The 24,628-nt window shown below is 41.3% G+C and overlaps 2 protein-coding genes across 2 annotated transcripts in view; both read left to right on the top strand.

Annotated features, from left to right (window-relative positions):
* slc13a3 (solute carrier family 13 member 3) overlaps positions 1-12,741 on the top strand; it is a 13,166-nt gene extending 425 nt beyond the window's left edge. Inside the window, exons 2-13 of the mRNA XM_063879876.1 lie at positions 212-477; positions 780-958; positions 2,008-2,077; positions 3,374-3,553; positions 3,638-3,763; positions 4,082-4,174; positions 4,591-4,695; positions 4,792-4,889; positions 6,312-6,424; positions 6,698-6,859; positions 8,872-9,009; positions 12,133-12,741. Coding sequence (XP_063735946.1) covers positions 212-477; positions 780-958; positions 2,008-2,077; positions 3,374-3,553; positions 3,638-3,763; positions 4,082-4,174; positions 4,591-4,695; positions 4,792-4,889; positions 6,312-6,424; positions 6,698-6,859; positions 8,872-9,009; positions 12,133-12,306 — 1,704 coding nt within the window. The 3' untranslated portion in view covers positions 12,307-12,741. The remainder of the gene's footprint in view (positions 1-211; positions 478-779; positions 959-2,007; positions 2,078-3,373; positions 3,554-3,637; positions 3,764-4,081; positions 4,175-4,590; positions 4,696-4,791; positions 4,890-6,311; positions 6,425-6,697; positions 6,860-8,871; positions 9,010-12,132) is intronic.
* A 1,312-nt stretch (positions 12,742-14,053) lies between these two features.
* Positions 14,054-18,551, top strand: ocstamp (osteoclast stimulatory transmembrane protein). The gene is made up of 4 exons (XM_063879978.1): positions 14,054-14,126; positions 14,579-14,788; positions 15,123-15,900; positions 17,104-18,551. Exons 1-4 carry the CDS (start codon positions 14,089-14,091, stop codon positions 17,446-17,448), a joined length of 1,371 nt encoding a protein of 456 aa, XP_063736048.1. The 5' UTR covers positions 14,054-14,088; the 3' UTR covers positions 17,449-18,551.
* The last annotated feature ends 6,077 nt before the right edge of the window (positions 18,552-24,628 follow it).

Genomic DNA, 24,628 nt, shown 5'->3' with positions numbered 1-24,628 from the left:
AGTCGTGCAGATCTTTAACAAATTAAACTATGGTTTCCCTGAGTGCATTTCAGTACTGCGAATGCTGGATTTAAATTGGTGTTTTTTTACTCTTCTTCTTAATTTTGAACCTTTAAATGTTTTCGTGGTCCTGGGGGAGACATCTATTTGACAGACTGTGTCCAGTGGGAGAATTAACGGTGTTATAACAGTGTGTCCGGTTGATCCCCAGGAGGGTAAATGTCTGTACGTGGTGCTCCTGATGGCGGTGTTCTGGTGCACCGAGGCGCTCCCTCTCGCCGTCACCGCCATGCTTCCCGTCTGCCTCTTCCCCACGCTGGGAATCCTTCCCTCCAAAAAGGTGTGCCCTCAGTACTTCCTGGAAACCAACTTCCTGTTCCTGAGCGGCCTGGTGATGGCATCGTCCATCGAGGAGTGGGGGCTCCACCGGCGGATCGCCCTGAAGGTGCTCACTATCGTGGGGGTGAAGCCCGCCTGGTGAGGGGAGATACACATGAGGCCCTAGTATTGTTTTTGGGGTGTTTCCTCTGAGTGGGTGTTAGTGCATGTGAATGGCACTGCTTTGTTTAGCAGAACATAGTGACATCACTATAGAACACCAGCGCTCCTATTGGCTAGCACTCCAACACCTGTTCACTGTTTAGGGGCGGGACATCCCTGAGCGGTTGAACAATTATTATGGGACACTAGTTTTGTGAGTCTCTGAAATAAGTAGATTCTTAAAATAATAATATAATTACGATATAATGGTATCCCCCCCCCCCCCCCCCCCCATGCAGGCTGATCCTGGGCATGATGCTGACCTCATCCTTCCTCTCCATGTGGCTCAGCAACACGGCCACCACCGCCATGATGCTGCCCATCGCCAACGCCATCCTGGAGAGCCTGTTCGGGGACCTGGAGTCCCTCAAAGAGAAGTGCAAGGAAAACCAGGAGCCCGACAACGAGGTCCTTAACGGTACGATGCTCGCCCTCACATTCAGTACGGCTGTCGGCTTTAATAAATACAGCAATGTTCTGCAGGCTTTATAGAACTGACTGATAATGCATAGAACATACAGACCAAAAAAAACGACTTCAAATGTCTCAACAATAAAATGCAAAGTCAAAAAAATCAAGTCAAGAATAAATAACGATAAAAAACAAGATTCTGTTTGGAATACAAAATAAATGATACAAACTTTGACATTAATACAATAATAAATGGTACAACATCAATAGCTCAAAGTGAACAATACAAATAAAACATTGATCGATTAAAACATGAAATCAAAGCTTTTGATATATCCATAACGAAATCAAATGTCAAGAGTTTGAAGTTAAGAATAAAAAACAATGGTTCCCATTTTCCTTTCCTCTCTTTCGATCATTAAAGATCAAAAGAGGGAAACATGCATCCTTCTTTAAATCTCATTTCCCTTTCAACACAGCAGTTTGCAGATGATGTGGAACGCTTCTATATTGCGTACAGCATCATCTATCAGACATGCAATACATTGATACTGTGGACAATATCAACAGGAGCAATTAAGGGCCACGGTGGGATTGCACTGGTTCCAGTTGTTTTGTATCTTAGTTAACTATATTTTAAGTCTCTCAGCGCTGCTTTTTAATAACGAGCACGTCCGGTCTGCAGGTAAGAGCTGTGTACAGTCTCTCTTGATAATCTAGATTACATTAAGATAATGCTGCTGCATACCTGCTCAATATGTACACAAGCTACTCCAGGAAAAATCCACTTTCCCTCCATGTTTACAGCTTTTCCCACCGCCCCAGCATGACCTAAAATCAACAAAGTCCCCTTAAATTCAGCTGTCTTAAGGTGACTTTGCAGAGTGTGTGCAGACAAAGTGAAAATGGCTTTATTGTTTTTAATATGTAATCAAGGAAGTGAACTTTGTGCAGTTTTTCCAACGCTGTGTCCTGAGGGTTTATGATTTATGAAGCTGTCAGGTATTATTTCAGAGTTTAAACTCGTGATTTTACTCCCTGATGTTTATCTCTCAGGTCCGTCTTCTGTAAAGCTGCATTCACTGCCCTCAGTACACTCAGAGAAGCACATGCTGTCCATAGACGGGTAAGAAAAATCTAAACGTCTTCCAACATCAGTCAGATGAGAGGAGGCCGCTTAGCATAAGAGCTGAAAACAAGTGTCTGAATATAAATATTGTTTATAGAATAAATATTCTTGCACATAACATCCCATGGAAATGCAATGCTAAGCACTCCAGTAGCCCCTTAAGGGGTGACGCAGCCCCTTACTGCACCACCAAATAGCGTCCTGGTTTTTGGGGTTACATGCTGCTATTCCGACATACTACTCCCACATTACCTTATTACCTCCAAACATCCCGACATGGTGCGTTGGGTCTGCATAGCTCCACTTCAGTGGAAGCATTCGGAGCGGTGGTTGACACTGTCAGACACGCAGGGCCCCCCTCCCCCCTCATGGACGCTTCTGATAGCCCCCCCCGAATCCACCGCCACTGCTCCTCCGAGTCTCTCCGTCGTCATCCCGTCAGCTCCGGTCTACAGCTCCGCAGAATTGGGAGCTGCCTCGATGGCTTGCATAGCTTTAGCTGTCTTTGAGCGACTCCCTTGCAGATCGGATGGAGGGCGATCGCACAACAACGAAATTGAGTGCCAACCAGTCAGTGCATCCATTACAACAATAGGCTGTATTATATTATACAAAATAAACTGAGTATGTTCAGTTTATTTTGTATATGTTAAAAAGACACACAAACAAATGTAAGGAAGACGATGCCCCGACGCGCCTGGGCACGCTGTCGGGATGGCGGGACTAAACTGTCGGATTAGAGGCATGTCGTTATAGGGGGATGTCGGGATAGAGGGTGCACCCCGGTTTTTGGATGAAGGTTATGTTCAGACATTTGGCAGAAAGTTCTGTCCTTACCGTGCAAATGAGCCTCCTGGCAAAAACAGCTCAAAAAGACAAAGACACACAGCTACAGGGAAGTTAGCATCTTCCTGGAATACGTGCTAACTGAAGTGCATTGAAACCCTGTGCTGTGTTAGCTTGAGATAGGCTAGCTTTTAGTCTTTTTGCTAAGCTAACTTCTTTGATGCGGTGCTTCTATTTGGATTGTGTTAGCTTTATACATGCTAGCTGTTCCTTTCCATCTTTGTGCTAAGCTCAGATAACTGTCTTTAAACATATTTTAAAAACTCCAAGAGATCTCTACTTTTAAAGGTGCTGGTATGTGGACTGCGTTAGCTTCAGACTGGCTAGCTGTTGCTTTGTGTATGTGCTAAGCTAAGCTAACAGGCTGCATAGTGTAACCTCATATTTCTGTGCTGAACTCCTCTGTAAACTCTGCTGGGGTTAACTTAAAGCTCTTGTCTCTTGAAGTCCGGATGTTGCCGAGCAGAGCGACCAGCGCTCGGCGGAGGAGATCCGCTCTGAGTCGCAGTATCAGATGAAGGTGTGGAAAGGTTTCCTGATCTGTATTCCTTACGCCGCCAGCATCGGAGGCACCGCCACGCTGACCGGCACGGCTCCCAACCTCATCCTGATCGGACAGCTGAAGAGGTAGCTCCTGTTTAACCTAGCCTTTGACCTCAGACACGTGTGCATCGTGGAAAACCTGTCTCTTTGTCGTGTTTGTTGTCTCAGCTACTTCCCAGACTGCGACCTGATCAACTTCGGCTCCTGGTTTGCGTTCGCCTTCCCGCTCATGCTGCTCTTCCTGTTTGTGGGATGGCTTTGGATCGCGTTCCTCCACGGGGGATTGAACACGCGGTAACAAGGCGACTATTCACTTATTTCAGATTAAAACACCTTTTACAATCCTACTAAAATAATACAGAGTTGCTCTTAGCAGTCCAGACAACAAGAGCCAATGTCCTAATGGTTTGTGTCATTATAGTGGAGTGAAGGCCTAAATAAAGACCTTTATTAAAGCTAAGCATTTGATGTGCTCCCCTGGAGTCTCTTTTAAACCAGTTGAACTGAAGGGAAGTCTTTTCCCTCTCTGCATGAATCTGACAGATTCCATCTTTTGATACCTTCAGTTTTGGCGTACAAAACAAATGAGATATGATCTGTTCATTTCTGCAGGATGTGCTTCGCGAGGAACGACCACCGCGCCGAGGCGGAGGCGAGGGCGAGGGCTCTGATCGAGGACGACTACAGGAAGCTGGGGCCCATAAAGTGAGGCCCCTGTATGTCTTCATCGCATGCGAAACAGCAGCGGTGCTCAACCTAAGGCCCGCGGGACAAAAGTGCTTCTTCATTTGCATGTGATTTGGCACATTTGTATTTTGTGAAACTGCAGCGCAAAATTTTTTGTGTCGTTCCGACGCGTTTGCACCTGTAGGTAGACTTATAGAGAGTTAATAACAAAGATCTACAGGGAAACGGGACAGAGAAAGCCCCTCACGTTCTAGAAATTCTAGATCCCTTAAAGAAGCAAAACGTAATCCTGACCCCATAAACTGAGAGCTGTTTCAGGGATTGCATAATGCAGTTACCCCCGGGTAGAGCGGGTTGAGCGTCCCTTCCACACAGTGTGAATCAGTGAATGCATTTGATCACAGAAACGTTTAACCGACTTCATTCCTCTTCAGTTTCGCAGAGGGGGCCATCTCTTTCTTCTTCGTTCTGTTTGCGGTCCTGCTGTTCACCAGAGATCCCAAATTCGTCACCGGCTGGTCTGTGTTTTTTAAGAAAGGGTAAGAGAGAAAGACTGGAGCGTTTTTCTTCTTCTATTCTAATACTTTTTGTAAGTCTTGGTTTCGCCTGGTAATCGTCCCCTGGGTGTCCCGTAGGTACGTCTCAGACGCCGTCACCGGTGTGATCATCGTCTCCATCCTGTTCTTCTTCCCGTCGCAGAAACCCTCTCTGAGCTGGTGGCTCGACCCGCAGGGTCAGTCACATCTTTACACACACCTCTAAGTACTTATTTCAGGGGATGTGATCTCTGGAGTTGCTTCACACAAATCTGGAAACCTTTTTAAAACTGGTCAAAGTTGATCAGTTGCCTCGAGGGAAAGCAATGTATGTCCACAGCTAAGGTTAAATTGACCGGACTTCTTTATGCGGATTGATATGACTGTACAGTATATAGTCCCTTGATCGTCCTCAGCAACAGTCTGTTCTACCTAGCAACAGTCTGTTCTACCTAGCAACAGTCTGTTCTACCTAGCAACAGTCTGCTAGAGAAAATAGTAGTATTTAACTAAGCCATGTAATGTTCAATGGAGGCGTTTCCTGCAGACCATTTACATGCACTAAAACCTGTTGAACACCACAGAATAGGGCCTCTTCTATATTGGTGACAGAGTAGTTCAAAACACTTAAAGACTCAGAAGTTCTCGGACTCTGACACAACCTCTGCTGCAGATAAACGGAGGAATGTTAATATAGCAGATTACAGTCTGAGGAAACTTCCAGTCTGGACGTGAGACTGTAGCTCCTCTGTTCCTGTGATTACTGTAATCTCAAAGCTGTGTGTGTGTGTGTGTGTGTGTGTGTGTGTGTGTGTGTGTGTGTGTGTGTGTGTGTGTGTGTGTGTGTGTGTGTGTGTGTGTGTGTGTGTGTGTGTGTGTGTGTCGGTGGTATTGTGTATGTTATGTTCAGCTGGTCAAATAAACCCCTGGACGCCAGCAGGAAATAAAATAAAAGCAGATCCCGGGGCTCAGTGTCCTTCTCCATGTAGGTCACATTTTTGGGATAAAAGAGTTGAATTTCATTTTCAAGCAAAGTGGAAATTATTCTTTATTTCACCCAAAAACTAACTTTTGAAACGTGTGAGTGACAGAACAAAAATTACCAAAATGTCATAAATATATAAAACAATACAAATATTTTTTCAAATTTTACTTTCATTCATTTTATTTGAATTCTAGCTCAAATGATACATTAAAAATGCTGTATCTTCATGTTGAAATGTTCTGAATTGATAAAGACGATGCTCTTTAGGGCGCATTATATATTCGTTTGGTTGAAGGGTTTTATAAAACAATTCGTTTTTAATCAAAGATATGTAAAGTCCCTTTTCACAGATTCCCCAAATGAATTAACATTATGATATATTAAAACATCTTAAATTCAAGTTATTTATATATTGTTTATTTTCTATGTTTGGTTTTGCATCTTGTGCGTCCAGTAATTGTATTTATCTTTGGGTATGGAAGAGGGTCAGGGCCACACGGGAAAAATCTTCTCAGAGCTTTTGTAAAACTAAATAAAGATTAAAGTTATATCCCCCCCCCCCTCAGAAACCAGGCCCTAATCCTGTTCCGTACTTTGGTATTTATTCAATATATTACTATTTATTTGTCCTCAGCCTCCAACACCCCGTACGTGCCTCTGCTCTCCTGGAAGAAGGCTCAGGACTCGGTTCCCTGGAACATCATCCTGCTGCTGGGAGGGGGCTTCGCTATGGCTAAAGCCTGTGAGGTAAAGGAGCTGCTGGAACCCTCAGGAACTCATTAACCTACATTAATGAAAGAGAGGGTCCATGTTTTATAGTTTCACATTGTGGGAAACATTGCGCCTTGGTGCCTGAAGTCAGATCAGGACGCCACTCTCGTGCTACAACTAGCTTAGCTGCTAGCTGTATAGAGGAAGCAGGGGGGATAAAACAGGCTGTTACATGTACCCCTCTCTGTTTGGCTCCACTTTGTTATGTTTCTCGGTGACCTCTGACCCCTGTGCTGTGTTGTTTGGCAGGAGTCTGGTCTGGCGTCCTGGATCGGGGGCCACCTGCAGCCGTTGGCCGAGGTCCCTCCGGCTGCAGCTGTCATGTTGATCACGGCTTTCCTGGCGTGCTTCACAGAGTTCGCCAGCAACACGGCCACCATCATCATCTTCCTGCCCGTCATCGCAGAGCTGGTGAGACTGGGGGGTTAAACAAAACACAGAGGGCTGCACAAGTCCCTCATCACGTCTTCTACTTAAGAGCAAGCAACAGAGAGTTGAAGTTTTATTTAAAGGAAGGTAACATCTGGTGCGTTCATCATAGAAACGAGCCGAGCTAACGTTAGCCGCAGCCAAACTGCGTCTGACTTTTCACACGCATTGTGGCAGAGAAATACATCTTGATTTAAAACAAGGTGTACCAAACCCCCAGGGTGGGCGTATTTGGCACATTTATCTTTATGTACTTTCACGTATGAGGACTTAAAAACTTGATGAATTGATAACAGACACATGGAGCCTAACTCTTTGTTGTTTTATTACCTTTTAAACCAGAAGGCCTGAATGGAAGGCCATTTCTTCACAGAGCTACACATTAGGATTACAGTCAGGTGTTAGAACAGCCTCCTTTAGAGAAGACACAAAGCAGTGGAAACTGGTGAACTCTGAGGGGCACGGGGCCTGTTAACGCCTGGGTAAACTCTCAGTAGATGTTCTGTTTGTTGGGCAATAACCGTCAGTAATCATTACACAGAGCTGTGGTACTTTGCAGTGCTGCCCATACTGCAGAGGACGCACTCAGGGAATCGTTTACAGGACGTATAGAAGTTTCAGTGTCTTGTTAATATTAGAGACTTATTGAACCATGACCATTCATACACATGTTTGAATAGGCTCCTTTTCAGCTCCTCTGAGGTGATGGTGTTACAGCATCCTCTGGTAGAGGCTGCAGGAGGACATGTTTCAGACCTCTGTAGAGTCTGGAGGTGTAGATTCTCTGCTATGAGGAGAAGAACCAGAACATATGAGCCGGACTGCAGACTGAAGCTCCTGTATGAATAACTCTCACTGACAGGAAGGAAGGAAAAAAAGGCAGAATTTGGAGATTTTCAGAAAAGTCTACATTTTGGGGAAAAGGTGATTTTTAGAAAAAGTCTGAATTTTGAGAAAGTGAGAATGCAGAGACTTTTTACCGAGTCACATTTTGAGATTCTTACTAATGTGTTTTTACAGATGTGATAAAAGGAAACTTTCAAAGCGTTTAAGAAGTACAACATTTCAATTTTAAGAAGAATGTCAGCATTTTGTTTAAAGTAATTTTGAGAATTTCAGAATAAAGTCAGGATTTTGAGAAATTCCAAATCACGTCAGAATAGTGAGATTTTCAGGAAGTCAGAATTCTGGGAAAAAAGTCAGAATGCTGACATTTTTAGATAAGTCAGAATTTAATTTGATAAAAAGTCAAAACAATTGAAATGTTCAGAGAAAAAATATTTCAAGGGAAAAGTCCCAATTTTGAGATTTTGAGAAAAAAACAAACATTTTGAGAAAAAGTTGAAAAAATAATTCAGATTTTGTGAAAAAAAATCTGAATTTTAAGAAAAAAGTCTGAATTTTGTGAAAAAGGTCAAACCAAAACATTTGAGATGGTCGGACTGCAGACTAAAGCTCACGTGGATGTTGTATTGAGTGAAGTGCAGTACACAGACTCTCCTGGCCCTCAGAGGATGAGGTCTCATACACTCTCTGGTGACTCCCTGCATTCTCCTGCAGCCTGTTGTATAATAAAGCCTCCAGAGCCAGAAGCAGTAACAGTCCACTGCTCTGCACCATTTTACATCCAGGGAAGAATGTAGACATCATGTGTGCAGTTCCTTTCCTCTGAGCCCAGCAGCAGTAAGTCTTTATCCTCAGGTCCTGAATATGACACGCTGACGAGGAGTTTATGTTCTCAGCAATGTTTCCCCCGAGTCAAAGGTTAAGCGTTTGTTTCCCTGGGTCATTATGAGGAATGTAACCTCGTACAGCTTAAAGCCCACTGATAGCACACTCCTTAACACCTGCAGCTCCACAATGCATGGACAGACTTCTTACCAAAGGTCTTAGCAAGTATTTAATCAATGCTTTTACACAATGCATTACGGCTCCAGTGAAGGAATCAAATGACTGACATCCTATCCCAAAAACACGTGGCTTTCTCTTTGCAGGCGATCCACGTCTCCATAAACCCTCTGTACTTCATGATTCCTGCAACGGTCGGATGTTCCTACGCCTTCATGCTGCCCGTCTCCACGCCTCCCAACTCCATTGCCTTTGCTTCAGGACACCTCATGGTCAAAGACATGGTGAGGTCCTCACATCAGACACAACGCTGGAGAGCAAAGTCTCCCCTTGGGTTGCTTGCTAGGAGTTTTACCGCTGCATTATTTGTGTGGATTTGTGCAGGTGAATTAATTTACACCAGTCAAGTATACACCCAATTAAAAAGGTTCGTCTGAGACCTCATTTTGCCCGTATTAAGAACAGGAAGCGATCTTCTGTGTGTGAGAAGCCAAACTAACCACGGTTTGTAAGAAGTCTGAAATCATGATTTGTCGGGTGCGAGTTTTTGCTTCTCCCTGTGCAAATTACGTCCATTGAGTATTTGCATTGTATGAAGTCACGCTCCTTACAAAACAGAGTACAGATAAGGGACTTTCCCTCGATTCGATTCAACAGTCAGGAAAATCTCACATTGCAAAACTTTATGTGTTATCACGTCCCATCGTTCGAGCTGCCCGTCGCAAGATTGTGACCATTTGAATTTTTTGCATTAATTGATGCATCAGGCAAGCATTAAGCGCCACAGGACATCCCTTTTTCTTCCATTTCTGATTCAACTTCATCAGGACATCAGACAAACACTACTTCACGCTGTTCCCCAATAATCTAGGGGTAACAGTAAAGACATTAAGGATGATAAGAAACAGCTGTGGAGTTTAGTAAATGGCATGATGGGCCGTAAGCCAAAATCCACCTCAACATATCTTGAGGCAGAAGGGAAATTCTTGACTAAACCAGTACACATTGCTAATTATTTGAATGATTATTTTCTTGATAAAGTGAATGATCTCAGGAGAAATATGAAGCAACCTATAAATAGGAACTCCACTTCTCTAATAAATGATTTAATTATGGAAAATAAGAATTGTAAATTTAAAATAGAGAAAGTGACAATTGCAGATGTTGAATGTCAACTAGGTAAATGTAATGATAAACCGCCAGGTGTGGATCATTTAGACGGTACATTTCTTAGATATGTTGCTAATGTGGTTGCAGAGCCTATCTGCTATATCATCAATTTGAGTATTGAACATGTGTTTGCCCACAGGCGTGGAAAATAGCAAAAATTATTCCACTTGCAAAAAATCCAGCTGGACCATTTTCTGGTACAAATAGCCGCCCAATAAGTTTGTGACCAGCACTAGGAAAGATAATGGAGAGAATAATTTTTAACCAAATACAAAAACACTTTGAAGGTAACAATCTTAACACTGATTACCAACACGCTTACCGGCCGGGCCATTCAACATGTACTGCTTTAACACAAATGACCGATGACTGGAAGGTGGAGGTAGATGATAGGAAGTTAGTGGGTGCAGTACTACTTGATTTTAGTTCTGCCTTTGATGTCATTGATCATCCATTGTTGTTGCACAAGCTAAAACAATATGGCTTTAATCTGAATGTGCTGAGGTGGGTAGAACGTTACCTGACCAATCGATGTCAAACTGTTTCTTTAATGGAAGTTTGTCAAAGATTAAGTCAGTCACTTGTGGAGTTCCTCAGGGTAGTTTTTGGGGCCACTTTTATTTTCTATTTTTACAAATGATCTACCATTAGTGCTACAAGAATCCAAAATTGTAATGTATGCAGATGACTCGACAATATATGGAGCAGCTTCATCTACAAGTGAGCCGAGTCACTGTATGAACAAGGATCTAGAACAGATCTCAGAGTGGGTCATAAATAATAAGTTAGTACTTAATGCTGGAAAAACTAAATCTTTAATAATAGGATCAAATCATCAGTTAAAAGGTGAACCTAAATTGCTATTATATTTAAACCATATTGAAATTGAACAGGTCAAGGAAACGAAATTGTTAGGTATAACTCTGGATCAAAAATGATCTTGGTCTAAACAAATTGATAATGTTGTATGTAAAATGGGAAGGGGTGTGTCACTTGTTAAAAGAATTGTAAAATATTTGCCAAAAGATGTCAGTAGACAAGTTCTAGATGCTTTGGTTCTGTCACAGCTTGATTACTGTTTTGTTATTTGGTCTAGTGCTGCAGAAAAAGATCTAGACAAACTACAAGTCGCTCAAAATAAGGCAGCACGATGTGCACTGCAGTGCTCCTACAGAACCAGAGTGACTGAAATGTTGGAGACCCTTAAATGGTTGAGTGTCAGACAGAGGTCCACTTATACTTTGTTAAATTTTGTTAGGAATATCACAGTGACACACTTACCACATATATTATCACAAGGTTTATATCGCAGTACACTCAACATAACTATCAAACAAGACATGCAATAGAAAGAAGATTCGTATTACCCACATCTAAATCAAATATCAGACAGAAAACAGTCATGTACAGAGCCATGGTCAGCTGGAACTCGTTACCAGTCCACATAATTCAGGAACATTCTCAAGTACATTTTAAAAGGTTGCTAAAACATTATATGAGCATTACAGAGTAACATGTAACTGTGCCTGTGGTTTGGCCTTGTGATGATGGCTAAAATGTGATGACCATTTTTGTTTCACTTCATATACCATTGTTCATATGATGAAATGAGTTGTTCTATTTTGCTTTTAGTTTTGTTTAATGTTTGTTCTGTGTGTGTGTGTGTGAGGACCCCAGGAAGAATAGCCAACGCTTATGCTAGTGCTAATGGGGATCCTAATAAAGAATAAGAATAAGAATAACAGGGAAGTAACCGATACATCGGAGCACATCTCCTCAGTATCCAAAACACAAGTCAAACCACCAGGTCTCTGACAGAGACACCACGCATGCAGCCCAGAGGAGAAGGGAGAGTCTGCAGCCCTCCTCAGGCCTTTATGCAGGCCCTGATTGTTTGCACCTGAGGGTGAGGCTGAACCTGCAGGGAGACAATCAGGGGAAGAGGGGGAGGGACACACATGGAACGTAACACATGCAACTTCATGCTCAAGTTAAAGAGATGTTAATCCGTGTTCATTATATCTGCATTGAATGCGTTACGGCACGCATTCAGGATATCACTCCGTCCTCCGCTTGTGATTCAACAGAGGAGAGTCTCTGATGTACGGAAGAGGATCAGGGTCACGTTTACATTTCTGATCAAAAGTGAATGTTTCTGATGTGAAAAGTGTCCCTCCTCCGTTCCACTGCATCGTCTGTCATGGTAACCACACTCCCTTCCTGCTCCGCTCTCTCAGGTGAAGACGGGCATCGTGATGAACGTGCTGGGCATCCTGTGTGTTTCTCTGGCCATGAACACGTGGGGGGTCGCCATGTTTGACCTGCACTCGTACCCCGAGTGGGCGCACCCCATCAACAAGACTGTTACCGACGTGCTCCTTTCCCACCCGCCTGTCAACGCCACGCTCTGAACACTTCAAAACCTCTTTCTGTTTCAAAAGAACCCTCCGGGAGCTCGGCTGCTGCCTGTCCGGGTGAGTTTCGTGCGAGGAACTCAAGTTTTACGGCAAAAACGAAGCAAAAAAAGCTCCTTTTATTTTTAATTCCTGCCTTTCTGAAAACTCGAGACTTCTGTACCCAGATATATCCACAGCCGGACCTTTAAATATATATTCTAAACTCCAGTCAGGCGGTGCTGTTCTGTATTGATGCTCAAGGCGGACCTCTGCTGGAGGAATGAGAGACTCCTCTGTGAATAATTATTTTGGGTTCAAATCACTGAGAGATCATGTTACCTGTTCATATGTTGGAGCCATAGCACCAGACGATGATGAATCCTGAAGAATGAGTGTGTACATGTTGTTACAAAGTGATTTACTGTTACAAATAAATGTGTCTTATGATGATGTAGGTGCTCGTGGTCTTTGTGTTTCCCAGCAGCGGCTTCATTTCAGGATTAAACCAAATGTAACCCTACATTTTAAGCTTTACTTTAGCTGTTCCTTTTTAACACATGTTGGCCTCCACACACACACACACACACACACACACACACACACACACACACACACACACACACACACACAGTTGTAAATTCCTCCCAGCGTTTATTTGGTGTAGTAAAGTGTGTGAAATCCCGCGGGCCGAAGATACTGGTTAACTTGTGCGATGGTCACTGAGTGTCAGCGGGTCAGAGGGAGAGGTCCTGGTGTACAGAACTATAAAACAGTCAAACAGAAACTCAGAGCAGAACTACACGACCTTTGATTCACACTGATGCTGATTCAATACCTAAATATTCCCGTCATGCATTCTGCAGAAGAGGATCCTTTAAAGAGCGACAGCGAATAACTGCAGGGACTTTGGAAGAGACGCAGAACCAGTCACACTTCCTACTTTAAGCTCCTGTCTACGTGTTTAAGTTCAATAACTTCCATTAATGGTCATTTCTGATAGCTAGGTTCATCACACTTGAACATGAATCTCAGCTCGGCAGCTTTCCTTTATGAGCGGAGCCTCAGATGCATTATATCAGGGGGAAATAGGGAGGCTCTGTTTCAGGCTTGATATGGAAATCAGTTGTTGGTTTATTTTAGTTTGATTATAATTCTAACTTTAACTGAATTATAAAACATGGGGCTTATTAACTCAGGAATACTACTGTGCGATATTATATATTTAAGAAGTACAATGTAAGACAAGCTCAGGCCTCAGGTGGGGGATATATTACATTACACTCAAACATTTGCTGAGGGTCGATTAGGAATGGACCAGGCAGCCGCAGTAGTTTGGACACCCCTGTAAATGGTGTGGCTTATGTGCAGAACACATCTGGTGCCCGGTTTGTTTGTTGTGTAGAAAATGTGCATCAGTCAACACTGTAACGTTCATGTGACCAACTGGAGGAGAAAACAGGAAACAGATCAACACCTACACACTCTAAAAGGGTCTGAAGGTCTAAAACACACTTCAGAAGTCAGGAGGTTTTAGGGTGGAGGGTGACCAAACTGGACGTCATCACAACACGTGTGTGAGATAAATGACGCTATTGCATAAAACCTCCAAACGTAAGGTCACGTGTGTGTGTGTGTGTGTGTGTGTGTGTGTGTGTGTGTATCAGGCCTCTCTCTGTGTGATTTAGTGTCACGTATGGTTTACATGACCGTGAGTGTTCACTTCCTCTTTCCTCCTCACACACAGTCCTCACACACACACACTCCTCACACACTCTCCAGCATCCAGTGTTCAGAGAGATGAAGCTCATCACAGGGGATATCTTCTCCGCCGTCAGGTAGAAACTGATTTCATGTTGAATTCATCTTTAATTGAGAGTAATGACCTCTCTGGGGTGGTTGTTGTTGTTGTTGTTGTTGTTGATTTACTCTAAAATGACTGGTTATAGGAAGTATACGTGTTTGATATTGGCAGCATTGTTCCCTTAAATGACCTTCACAGAATGGTTGGGGGTGAGGTGATCAGCTGATGGATCGATGTATTTATTTACCCAATGACCAAAAAGATGGTTTTCAAATGTGATCGTTGTCTGAACTGCTCTGAAGCTGAGGTCCCCTGGGTCTGAAGACAGAGGGTGAACAGATCCTTGAGGGAGGTTTGTGATGTAGTGCTATAGAAATAACAACATTTAGAGGAAGAACTTTCTGAGTCTCCAAGGGGGGGTTCCGTTTTTCAGTATTTTGATTGATCTTTCCCAACTTCTCTTCTCTCTGCTGTTGTGTTTCTCAGACCTGCCTCCTGCAGACAGCTGTTGAAGTCCGTCCTGCTCCACCTGTGGGATGTTTTCTCGGCTCCTGCTCCTGTGGGCAGAAATCTGCTGACGCTGCTGTCTCTCTGCTTCAGCCTCGCCCTGCTGACCGGCTTCCTGCTGCACCGCTGGCTCTCGCACTCCCTCAGATACAGCGCAGAAACCTGCCTGCTGACCTCCTGCATCTACAGGTCTGAATCCCAACACACAAGGAAGGAAAGGTTTAGGACCACATGAGATTTATTTTACTCTGAGATTAGTCAGATTTCTGAGGAAAAAGTCTCAGAAAAATCGAAAGAATAGAAGTTCTGATAAAATATTCAAAATCCTTAAAAAAGTCAACATTTTAACAAAAGTCCAAATTATGAGAAAAGTCAATATATCTGAAAAAGTCAAATTATAAAGATCAGTCAAAACAATAAGAAAAACGAGGAAATGAGAAAAGTCAGGATTCTGAGAATTGCTTCATATTTCTGAAGCTCTTTCCCTCCTTGTGTTGAAGCTGTAAGTCTCCTTGCCTTACAGCGTGTCCGTCTTCCTGCTGTCCGTCCTGGTCCACCCCCTGCGGTGCGTCCTCACCCTCACCCTCCCCACCGTCTGCACCCGGCAGGGCCGCAAACTCCTCATCACGGCCTCCGTCATGATCCTGGTCCTCAACGTGATCCCCAACATCTCGGTGAACGTGGGCGCCGTGGCTCGTATCTTAAAGTGCACGGCGGAGGGATTCACCCGGTCTCTGCTGAACTCGTCCGAGCCTCTGAACCAAGCCAAGAAAGACCTGGTTCAGGAGACCATTAAAGCCCGGAGGGAGGATCTGAGCCTCGTGGCCAACCTGAGAACGCTGGGTCACTTCACTCACGTGGATTTATCGGCGGTGAGGAGCAGGTTCTCGCAGATTCTCGCGCTGATAGAGGACGACTTCTCCCACGCCAAGAACACCCTCAGAGACTACCGGCTGCTCTCGAACCGCGTCCTCGCCACCATGTTCGTCGCTGCGCTGATATTTGAATCCGCGCGCTACCTGAAGTCTTACCTGGGAGCGGTTCGGTTTGATAACGGGGGCGTCTCTCAGAAGATCCCGCAGACGGACAACGCTAAAAGTAGAGGTTGTCCAACGAGCTGCAGGATGAGCAGGCAGGAGTCCACTTCCTGCTTCCTGTCTCTGCTCGTGGTGACGCTGTATTTCCTGGCGATGGCGTTAGTGGTCGCTCTGGATCACGTGGTGCATCTGATCTTCCAGGCCATCCTGCCCTGGATCCTGGACTTCCCCCCGACGACTGCCAGCATCAGTGTCGATTATAAGGTACACCTATTTAGAGCCATTTTGTTTGTCTTTATTCTTGGGTCTTGTTTGAGTGGTTTTCCAAGTCTTTGCAGTCTTCAGTTTACTGTAGTCATCATATTGTGTGTCTTTGCAGTCTTCAGTTTACTGTAGTCATCATATTGTGTGTCTTTGCAGTCTTCAGTTTATTGTAGTCATCATATTGTGTGTCTTTGCAGTCTTCAGTTTACTGTAGTCATCATAGTGTGTGTGTTTGCAGTCTTCAGTTTACTGTAGTCATCACATTGTGTGTCTTTGCAGTCTTCAGTTTACTGTAGTCATCATAGTGTGTGTCTTTGCAGTCTTCAGTTTACTGTAGTCATCATATTGTGTGTCTTTGCAGTCTTCAGTTTACTGTAGTCATCATATTGTGTGTCTTTGCAGTCTTCAGTTTACTGTAGTCATCATATTGTGTGTCTTTGCAGTCTTCAGTTTACTGTAGTCATCATATTGTGTGTCTTTGCAGTCTTCAGTTTACTGTAGTCATCATATTGTGTGTGTTTGCAGTCTTCAGTTTACTGTAGTCATCATAGTGTGTGTGTTTGCAGTCTTCAGTTTATTCCTGTTGTTGTTTTCTATCTTCTTGTAGTCATTTAGCATCTCTTCATTGTCATCGTGCGTCTCTCTGAAGATGCTTCTGTGTTTTCTCTTGCATCTCACAGTTATTTTCTGTCTTGGTGTGTGTTGTAGTAGGGGTTTCTGTATGTGTGTAGTCTTGAAGTGTGTCGTTGTGGTGTGTAGTCTTGAAGTGTGTCGTTGTGGTGTGTAGTCTTGAAGTGTGTCGTTGTGGTGTGTAGTCTGAAGTGTGTCGTTGTGGTGTGTAGTCTGAAGTGTGTCGTTGTGGTGGTTTGGTTTCTATTGTCGTCTCACGGTGTCTTTGTATACACTCTTCTGTCTCTGCAGTCATTGAGTGTTCTTGTGCTCGTTTTGCTTCCCTTAATGTTCATTTCTGTCTTTTCATAGTCTTCTTTCTGAACTCCTTTTGTTTCTCTGGGTCACTTTGTAGTTATTTTGCGTGTTTTTTATCCTTATGGTCTGTGGTGTAATATCTGCAGTCATTTTGCATTTCTTTAAGACGTTTCGTGTCTTTTTTGGTCGAGTTGTGTCTCTTTGTTGTTCATGTAGGTTTTTCAATTGTTGTTTTTTGTGCCTCACTTTTGAATTCTCTCTCTAATCTCCTGACAGGTGAAATGGTTCCCCCCCGCCTCGTGCCTGATCCCGGGGTCCTGCATCAGCCGGGAGCTCACACACTTCCACAGGGATTACAGGTGGACCTTTAACCCGGAGCCCTCCCTGTGTGAGGTGTCGATCTCCCCCCCAAGCCCGGGGGTCTCCCTGCTGCTCGGCTTCCTCTGGATCCTCAGCTACCTGCTCGTCTTCATCGAGGTTTACGCCCGCCGGCTGCGAAGGAAGATCTCAGCGTCCTTCTTCAGAGAGCAGGAGGAGAGGAGGAGGGAGCACCTGAGGAGGAAGGTCCAGGAGAAGCAGAGGAGACGGGAGCAGAAACACATTGCAGTTCTGGTTCGGTGAAGAAGCCTGATGTTCCCTGAGTTACAAATGCATTTATTTCACTGTAAACGTTTAAAATTCTGTGAATTCTCCTGATTTATTTACACATTGTTTATATGTTCATGATGCGTTGTTTGAGGAGCCTGAGACTTGAGATCAGCTCATCAAAATATCGTATTATTGGGGATTAAGGGGAATGTTTGCAGCTGTGAGAAGCTTCCAGCTGTACGAGAAAGCTCATCTATAATGACGCTCACTGTCTGACCACAGGGGGTTCAATCATAAGTCACATTTAAATGACGAGAGCCACTATATAGCAAAAAATCGCTAGCTAGCTCGTTAAATACGTAGCTAACGTAAGCTACTGAAGTAGTTAGATAGATATCTGAGGTAAGGCAGCGTGCTCGTTAAGTAGAAAGCTGAAAGCTTCAGTCTGAGAGAAGAGAATGTTGGCTCCAGCTGAATTAAATGGAAGAGGATTAGGGCCACGTGTTCTCTGAGATGGGACGGATATCTGAGACAAAAGTCAAGATCCTTAAAAAACAGCATTTTAATAAAAAATGGAATTACTGAAAAAGAAATCTAAACGTCTGGAGAAAAATCCAAATGAGAGAAAAGTAAAACATTTGGGAAAGAGTAAATAATCTGGGAAATATAAGAAACTCTCAGACAAATCAAAATATCACGAAAATGTCCAAAAGAGTTTGATAGTTCATTGAGTTGGGTCTCTGGGGTTACTGGTTTTTGTTCTACCCTTCTGGTACCCATCATCACATCCGGCTTTGTCTTCACCACTCTTGCTCGGACTGATCTGGCAGCCTTGGTTCAGCAGTGATGAACGAGTGGTTTCATTCAGGATGCAGGGACTGGGTTTGTGAAGACGCCTGCGGCTGCAGACCTTTCGGCGTCCGCGCTGTACCCTATGGATTCCTTCAGGCTGCGCATCGTGTGCCTTGTCTTTATGATAAATGTCAGCTTTTGAAAAAGCAGGAAGAAACTATAGATTGACAGATTAAACTTCCTGTGTATCGACAGCTTTCTGCAGGAGAGTCTCACTCAGACCTCCACCTCTGCAGCCTGGAACAGGATATACTACTACTAATACTACTAATACTACTACTGTAATACTGCTAATACTGCTAATACTGCTAATACTGCTAATACTACTACTGTAATACTGCTAATACTGCTAATACTACTACTGCTAATACTTCTACTATAATACTGCTAATACTTCTACTATAATACTGCTAATACTACTACTATAATACTGCTAATACTGCTACTATAATACTGCTAATACTACTACTGTAATACTGCTAATACTGCTAATACTACTACTGCTAATACTTCTACTATAATACTGCTAATACTACTACTATAATACTGCTAATACTACTACTATAATACTGCTAATACTACTACTGTAATACTGCTAATACTACTACTATAATACTGCTAATACTGCTAATACTACTACTATAATACTGCTAATACTGCTACTATAATACTGCTAATACTACTACTATAATACTGCTAATACTACTACTGTAATACTGCTAATACTACTACTGTAATACTACTAATACTACTACTAATACTGCTAATACTACTACTATAATACTGCTAATACTACTACTATAATACTGCTAATACTACTACTGTAATACTACTAATACTACTACTAATACTGCTAATACTACTACTATAATACTGCTAATACTTCTACTATAATACTGCTAATACTGCTACTATAATACTGCTAATACTTCTACTATAATACTGCTAATACTACTACTATAATACTGCTAATACTGCTAATACTACTACTATAATACTGCTAATACTGCTAATACTGCTACTATAATACTGCTAATACTACTACTATAATACTGCTAATACTACTACTGTAATACTGCTAATACTACTACTGTAATACTACTAATACTACTACTAATACTGCTAATACTACTACTATAATACTGCTAATACTACTACTATAATACTGCTAATACTACTACTAATACTGCTAATACTACTACTATAATACTGCTAATACTACTACTGTAATACTGCTAATACTACTACTGTAATACTGCTAATACTACTACTGTAATACTGCTAATACTACTACTGTAATACTGCTAATACTACTACTGTAATACTGCTAATACTGCTACTATAATACTGCTAATACTACTACTGTAATACTGCTAATACTGCTACTATAATACTGCTAATACTACTACTATAATACTGCTAATACTACTACTGTAATACTGCTAATACTACTACTGTAATACTACTAATACTACTACTAATACTGCTAATACTACTACTATAATACTGCTAATACTACTACTATAATACTGCTAATACTACTACTAATACTGCTAATACTACTACTATAATACTGCTAATACTACTACTGTAATACTGCTAATACTACTACTGTAATACTGCTAATACTACTACTGTAATACTGCTAATACTACTACTATAATACTGCTAATACTACTACTGTAATACTGCTAATACTGCTACTATAATACTGCTAATACTTCTACTATAATACTGCTAATACTACTACTATAATACTACTAATACTATAATACTGCTAATACTATAATACTACTAATACTACTACTGTAATACTGCTAATACTACTACTGTAATACTGCTAATACTATAATACTGCTAATACTACTACTGTAATACTGCTAATACTACTACTGTAATACTGCTAATACTACTACTGTAATACTGCTAATACTACTACTATAATACTGCTAATACTGCTAATACTGCTACTATAATACTGCTACTGCTAATACTGCTAATACTACTACTATAATACTGCTAATACTACTACTGTAATACTGCTAATACTGCTACTATAATACTGCTACTGCTAATACTGCTAATACTACTACTATAATACTGCTAATACTACTACTATAATACTGCTAATACTGCTACTATAATACTGCTACTGCTACTACTGTAATACTGCTACTACTGTAATACTGCTACTACTACTACTACTACTGCTACTGCTACTACTACTGCTACTGCTACTGCTACTGCTACTACTGCTACTGCTACTGCTACTACTACTGCTACTACTGCTACTGCTACTGCTGCTACTGCTACTGCTACTGCTACTGCTACTACTGCTACTGCTACTGCTACTACTACTACTACTACTGCTACTACTGCTACTACTGCTACTACTACTGCTACTGCTACTACTGCTACTGCTACTACTACTACTACTACTACTACTACTGCTACTGCTACTGCTACTACTGCTACTGCTACTGCTACTGCTACTACTGCTACTGCTACTGCTACTGCTACTACTGCTACTGCTACTACTACTACTACTACTACTGCTACTGCTACTGCTACTACTGCTACTGCTACTGCTACTACTACTACTACTACTGCTACTACTGCTACTGCTACTGCTACTACTGCTACTGCTACTGCTACTGCTACTACTACTGCTACTACTGCTACTGCTACTACTGCTACTGCTACTGCTACTGCTACTACTACTGCTACTACTGCTACTGCTACTGCTGCTACTGCTATTGCTACTGCTACTGCTACTACTGCTACTGCTACTGCTACTACTACTACTACTACTGCTGCTACTGCTACTACTACTACTGCTAATACTACTACTGTAATACTGCTAATACTGCTACTATAATACTGCTAATACTACTACTGTAATACTGCTAATACTGCTACTATAATACTGCTACTGCTAATACTGCTAATACTACTACTATAATACTACTACTACTATAATACTGCAATACTGCTAATACTATAATACTGCTAATACTGCTACTATAATACTGCTAATACTACTACTGTAATACTGCTAATACTACTACTGTAATACTGCTAATACTACTACTGTAATACTGCTAATACTACTACTATAATACTGCTAATACTGCTAATACTGCTACTATAATACTGCTACTGTTAATACTGCTAATACTACTACTATAATACTGCTAATACTACTACTGTAATACTGCTAATACTACTACTGTAATACTGCTAATACTACTACTGTAATACTGCTAATACTACTACTATAATACTGCTAATACTACTACTATAATACTGCTAATACTGCTACTATAATACTGCTACTGCTAATACTGCTAATACTACTACTATAATACTGCTAATACTACTACTATAATACTGCTAATACTGCTACTATAATACTGCTAATACTTCTACTATAATACTGCTAATACTTCTACTATAATACTGCTAATACTGCTAATACTACTACTATAATACTGCTAATACTACTACTATAATACTGCTAATACTACTACTGTAATACTGCTAATACTGCTACTATAATACTGCTACTGCTACTACTGTAATACTGCTAATACTGCTAATACTGCTACTATAATACTGCTACTACTACTACTGTAATACTGCTAATACTACTACTATAATACTGCTAATACTGCTAATACTGCTACTATAATACTGCTACTGCTAATACTGCTAATACTACTACTATAATACTGCTAATACTACTACTGTAATACTGCTAATACTGCTAATACTGCTACTATAATACTGCTACTGCTAATACTGCTAATACTACTACTATAATACTGCTAATACTTCTACTATAATACTGCTAATACTACTACTATAATACTGCTAATACTATAATACTGCTACTACTACTACTACTATAATACTGCTAATACTTCTACTATAATACTGCTAATACTGCTAATACTGCTACTATAATACTGCTACTGCTAATACTGCTAATACTACTACTATAATACTGCTAATACTTCTACTATAATACTGCTAATACTACTACTATAATACTGCTAATACTATAATACTGCTACTACTACTACTACTATAATACTGCTAATACTTCTACTATAATACTGCTAATACTACTACTATAATAATAATAATAATAATAATGATGATGATGATGATGATGATGATGATGATAAAAGAGCTAAACACACAATTTAATAGTCAGATGACATAGGGGGGGCTGGGGGAGGTCAGAGAGGTAGGGGGGGCTGGGGGGGGGCTGGGGGAGGTCAGAGAGGTAGGGGGGGGCCAGGTTGTTTATGGCTTTGAAGTTGATTGGATAGTAAAGGGGAAACGCCTCCAAATCTGAGGATCAAACATGGAACAAACATGGAACACACATGGAACAAACATGGAACACACATGGAACACACATGGAACACACATGGAACAAACATGGAACACACATGGAACACACATGGAACACACATGGAACAAACATGGAACACACATGGAACATACATGGAACACACATGGAACAAACATGGAACACACATGGAACACACATGGAACACACATGGAACAAACATGGAACACACATGGAACACACATGGAACACACATGGAACAAACATGGAACACACATGGAACACACATGGAACACACATGGAACAAACATGGAATACACATGGATCAAACATGGAACACACATGGAACACACATGGATCACACATGGAACACACATGGAACAAACATGGAACACACATGGATCAAACATGGAACACACATGGAACACACATGGAACACACATGGAACAAACATGGAACACACATGGAACACACATGGATCAAACATGGAACACACATGGAACACACATGGAACACACATGGAACACACATGGAACAAACATGGAATACACATGGATCAAACATGGAACACACATGGAACACACATGGAACACACATGGAACAAACATGGAACACACATGGAACACACATGGAACACACATGGAACAAACATGGAATACACATGGATCAAACATGGAACACACATGGAACACACATGGAACACACATGGAACAAACATGGAACACACATGGAACACACATGGAACACACATGGAACAAACATGGAACACACATGGAACACACATGGATCAAACATGGAACAAACATGGAACACACATGGAACACACATGGAACACATATGGAACACACATGGAACAAACATGGAACACACATGGAACACACATGGAACACACATGGAACACACATGGAACAAACATGGAACACACATGGAACACACATGGAACACACATGGAACACACATGGAACACACATGGAACACACATGGAACACACATGGAACAAACATGGAACAAACATAGAACATTAGCTAAATGTTTTTCGTCCTTCAATAAAAACCTATTCTGCCCCCCCCCCCCCCCCCAGATGTCAGGAGAGGAATATTCTTTACTTACTTTAACAGATGAAATAAATCAAATCCAATAAATCTTTTTCAATCATAAAAAAAACTCTGCAAAACTTCTTTGCTTTTTATCAGTGCTTAAAAACTCCCATGAGCCTCTGGGAGTTTATTTTTAGACACCGTCTCTGAATAATAATAGAAAAGCTCTTTATCTTCTATTTTTAATTCTGACTTTCGGTCCACTGCGCTGCGGCGGGCTGCTGGAGAAGACACAGAGGAAGACATGATTCATGTGTGTTCAGACGCAGCAGCTGATGTATGCAGGGCACCACGCCGCCAGCATCAGTGAGGGTGAGGATGCAAATACAGGAAGTGTGGCTGCACCACCCTAATGTCTCACTGAGTCGCTTTGAAACAATCTGACCTCTTCATTTCACTTCATAATGTTTACACACAGAAGAACTTTAACTCAATAGAATTCATTTTTAAGAAAAATGTATTTATTATTTTAAAATATATTTAATGTAATTTTCAGATAAACTTTTATATTCAATGTTTTAAATATAATTGCATTCGACGCCAATAAAATATCCATATATTTATTTAATGTATTTATTTAAAAATCATTGAAATGTATTTTAAATAAATGGATCAAATGCAATACTTCATTTAATTATCTGTTATTATTGTTCTTATTTTACAAAGTTGGGTTTGATGCCAAATGAAAATTATAAATATATTTATTTGTGGTAAATTATTTAAATACATTTCTATGTTTGAGACGACAAAAATATACAATATTTTATTTGTTTTATGTAATAAAAAATCTTCACCTTTCTGTCAACAAACGTGAATGGAATACATATACCTACAACATTTTCTTTATTATGTATTATTATTATTTATTAATATTATTATTATTTATTATTATTATTATTATTTA

This window comes from Eleginops maclovinus, chromosome 1, assembly GCF_036324505.1.
Source record: "Eleginops maclovinus isolate JMC-PN-2008 ecotype Puerto Natales chromosome 1, JC_Emac_rtc_rv5, whole genome shotgun sequence".
Taxonomy (NCBI): Eukaryota; Metazoa; Chordata; class Actinopteri; order Perciformes; family Eleginopidae; genus Eleginops; species Eleginops maclovinus.
The sequence above is the reverse complement of the archived record's forward strand: the minus strand, read 5'-3'. Positions and strand labels throughout refer to the sequence as shown.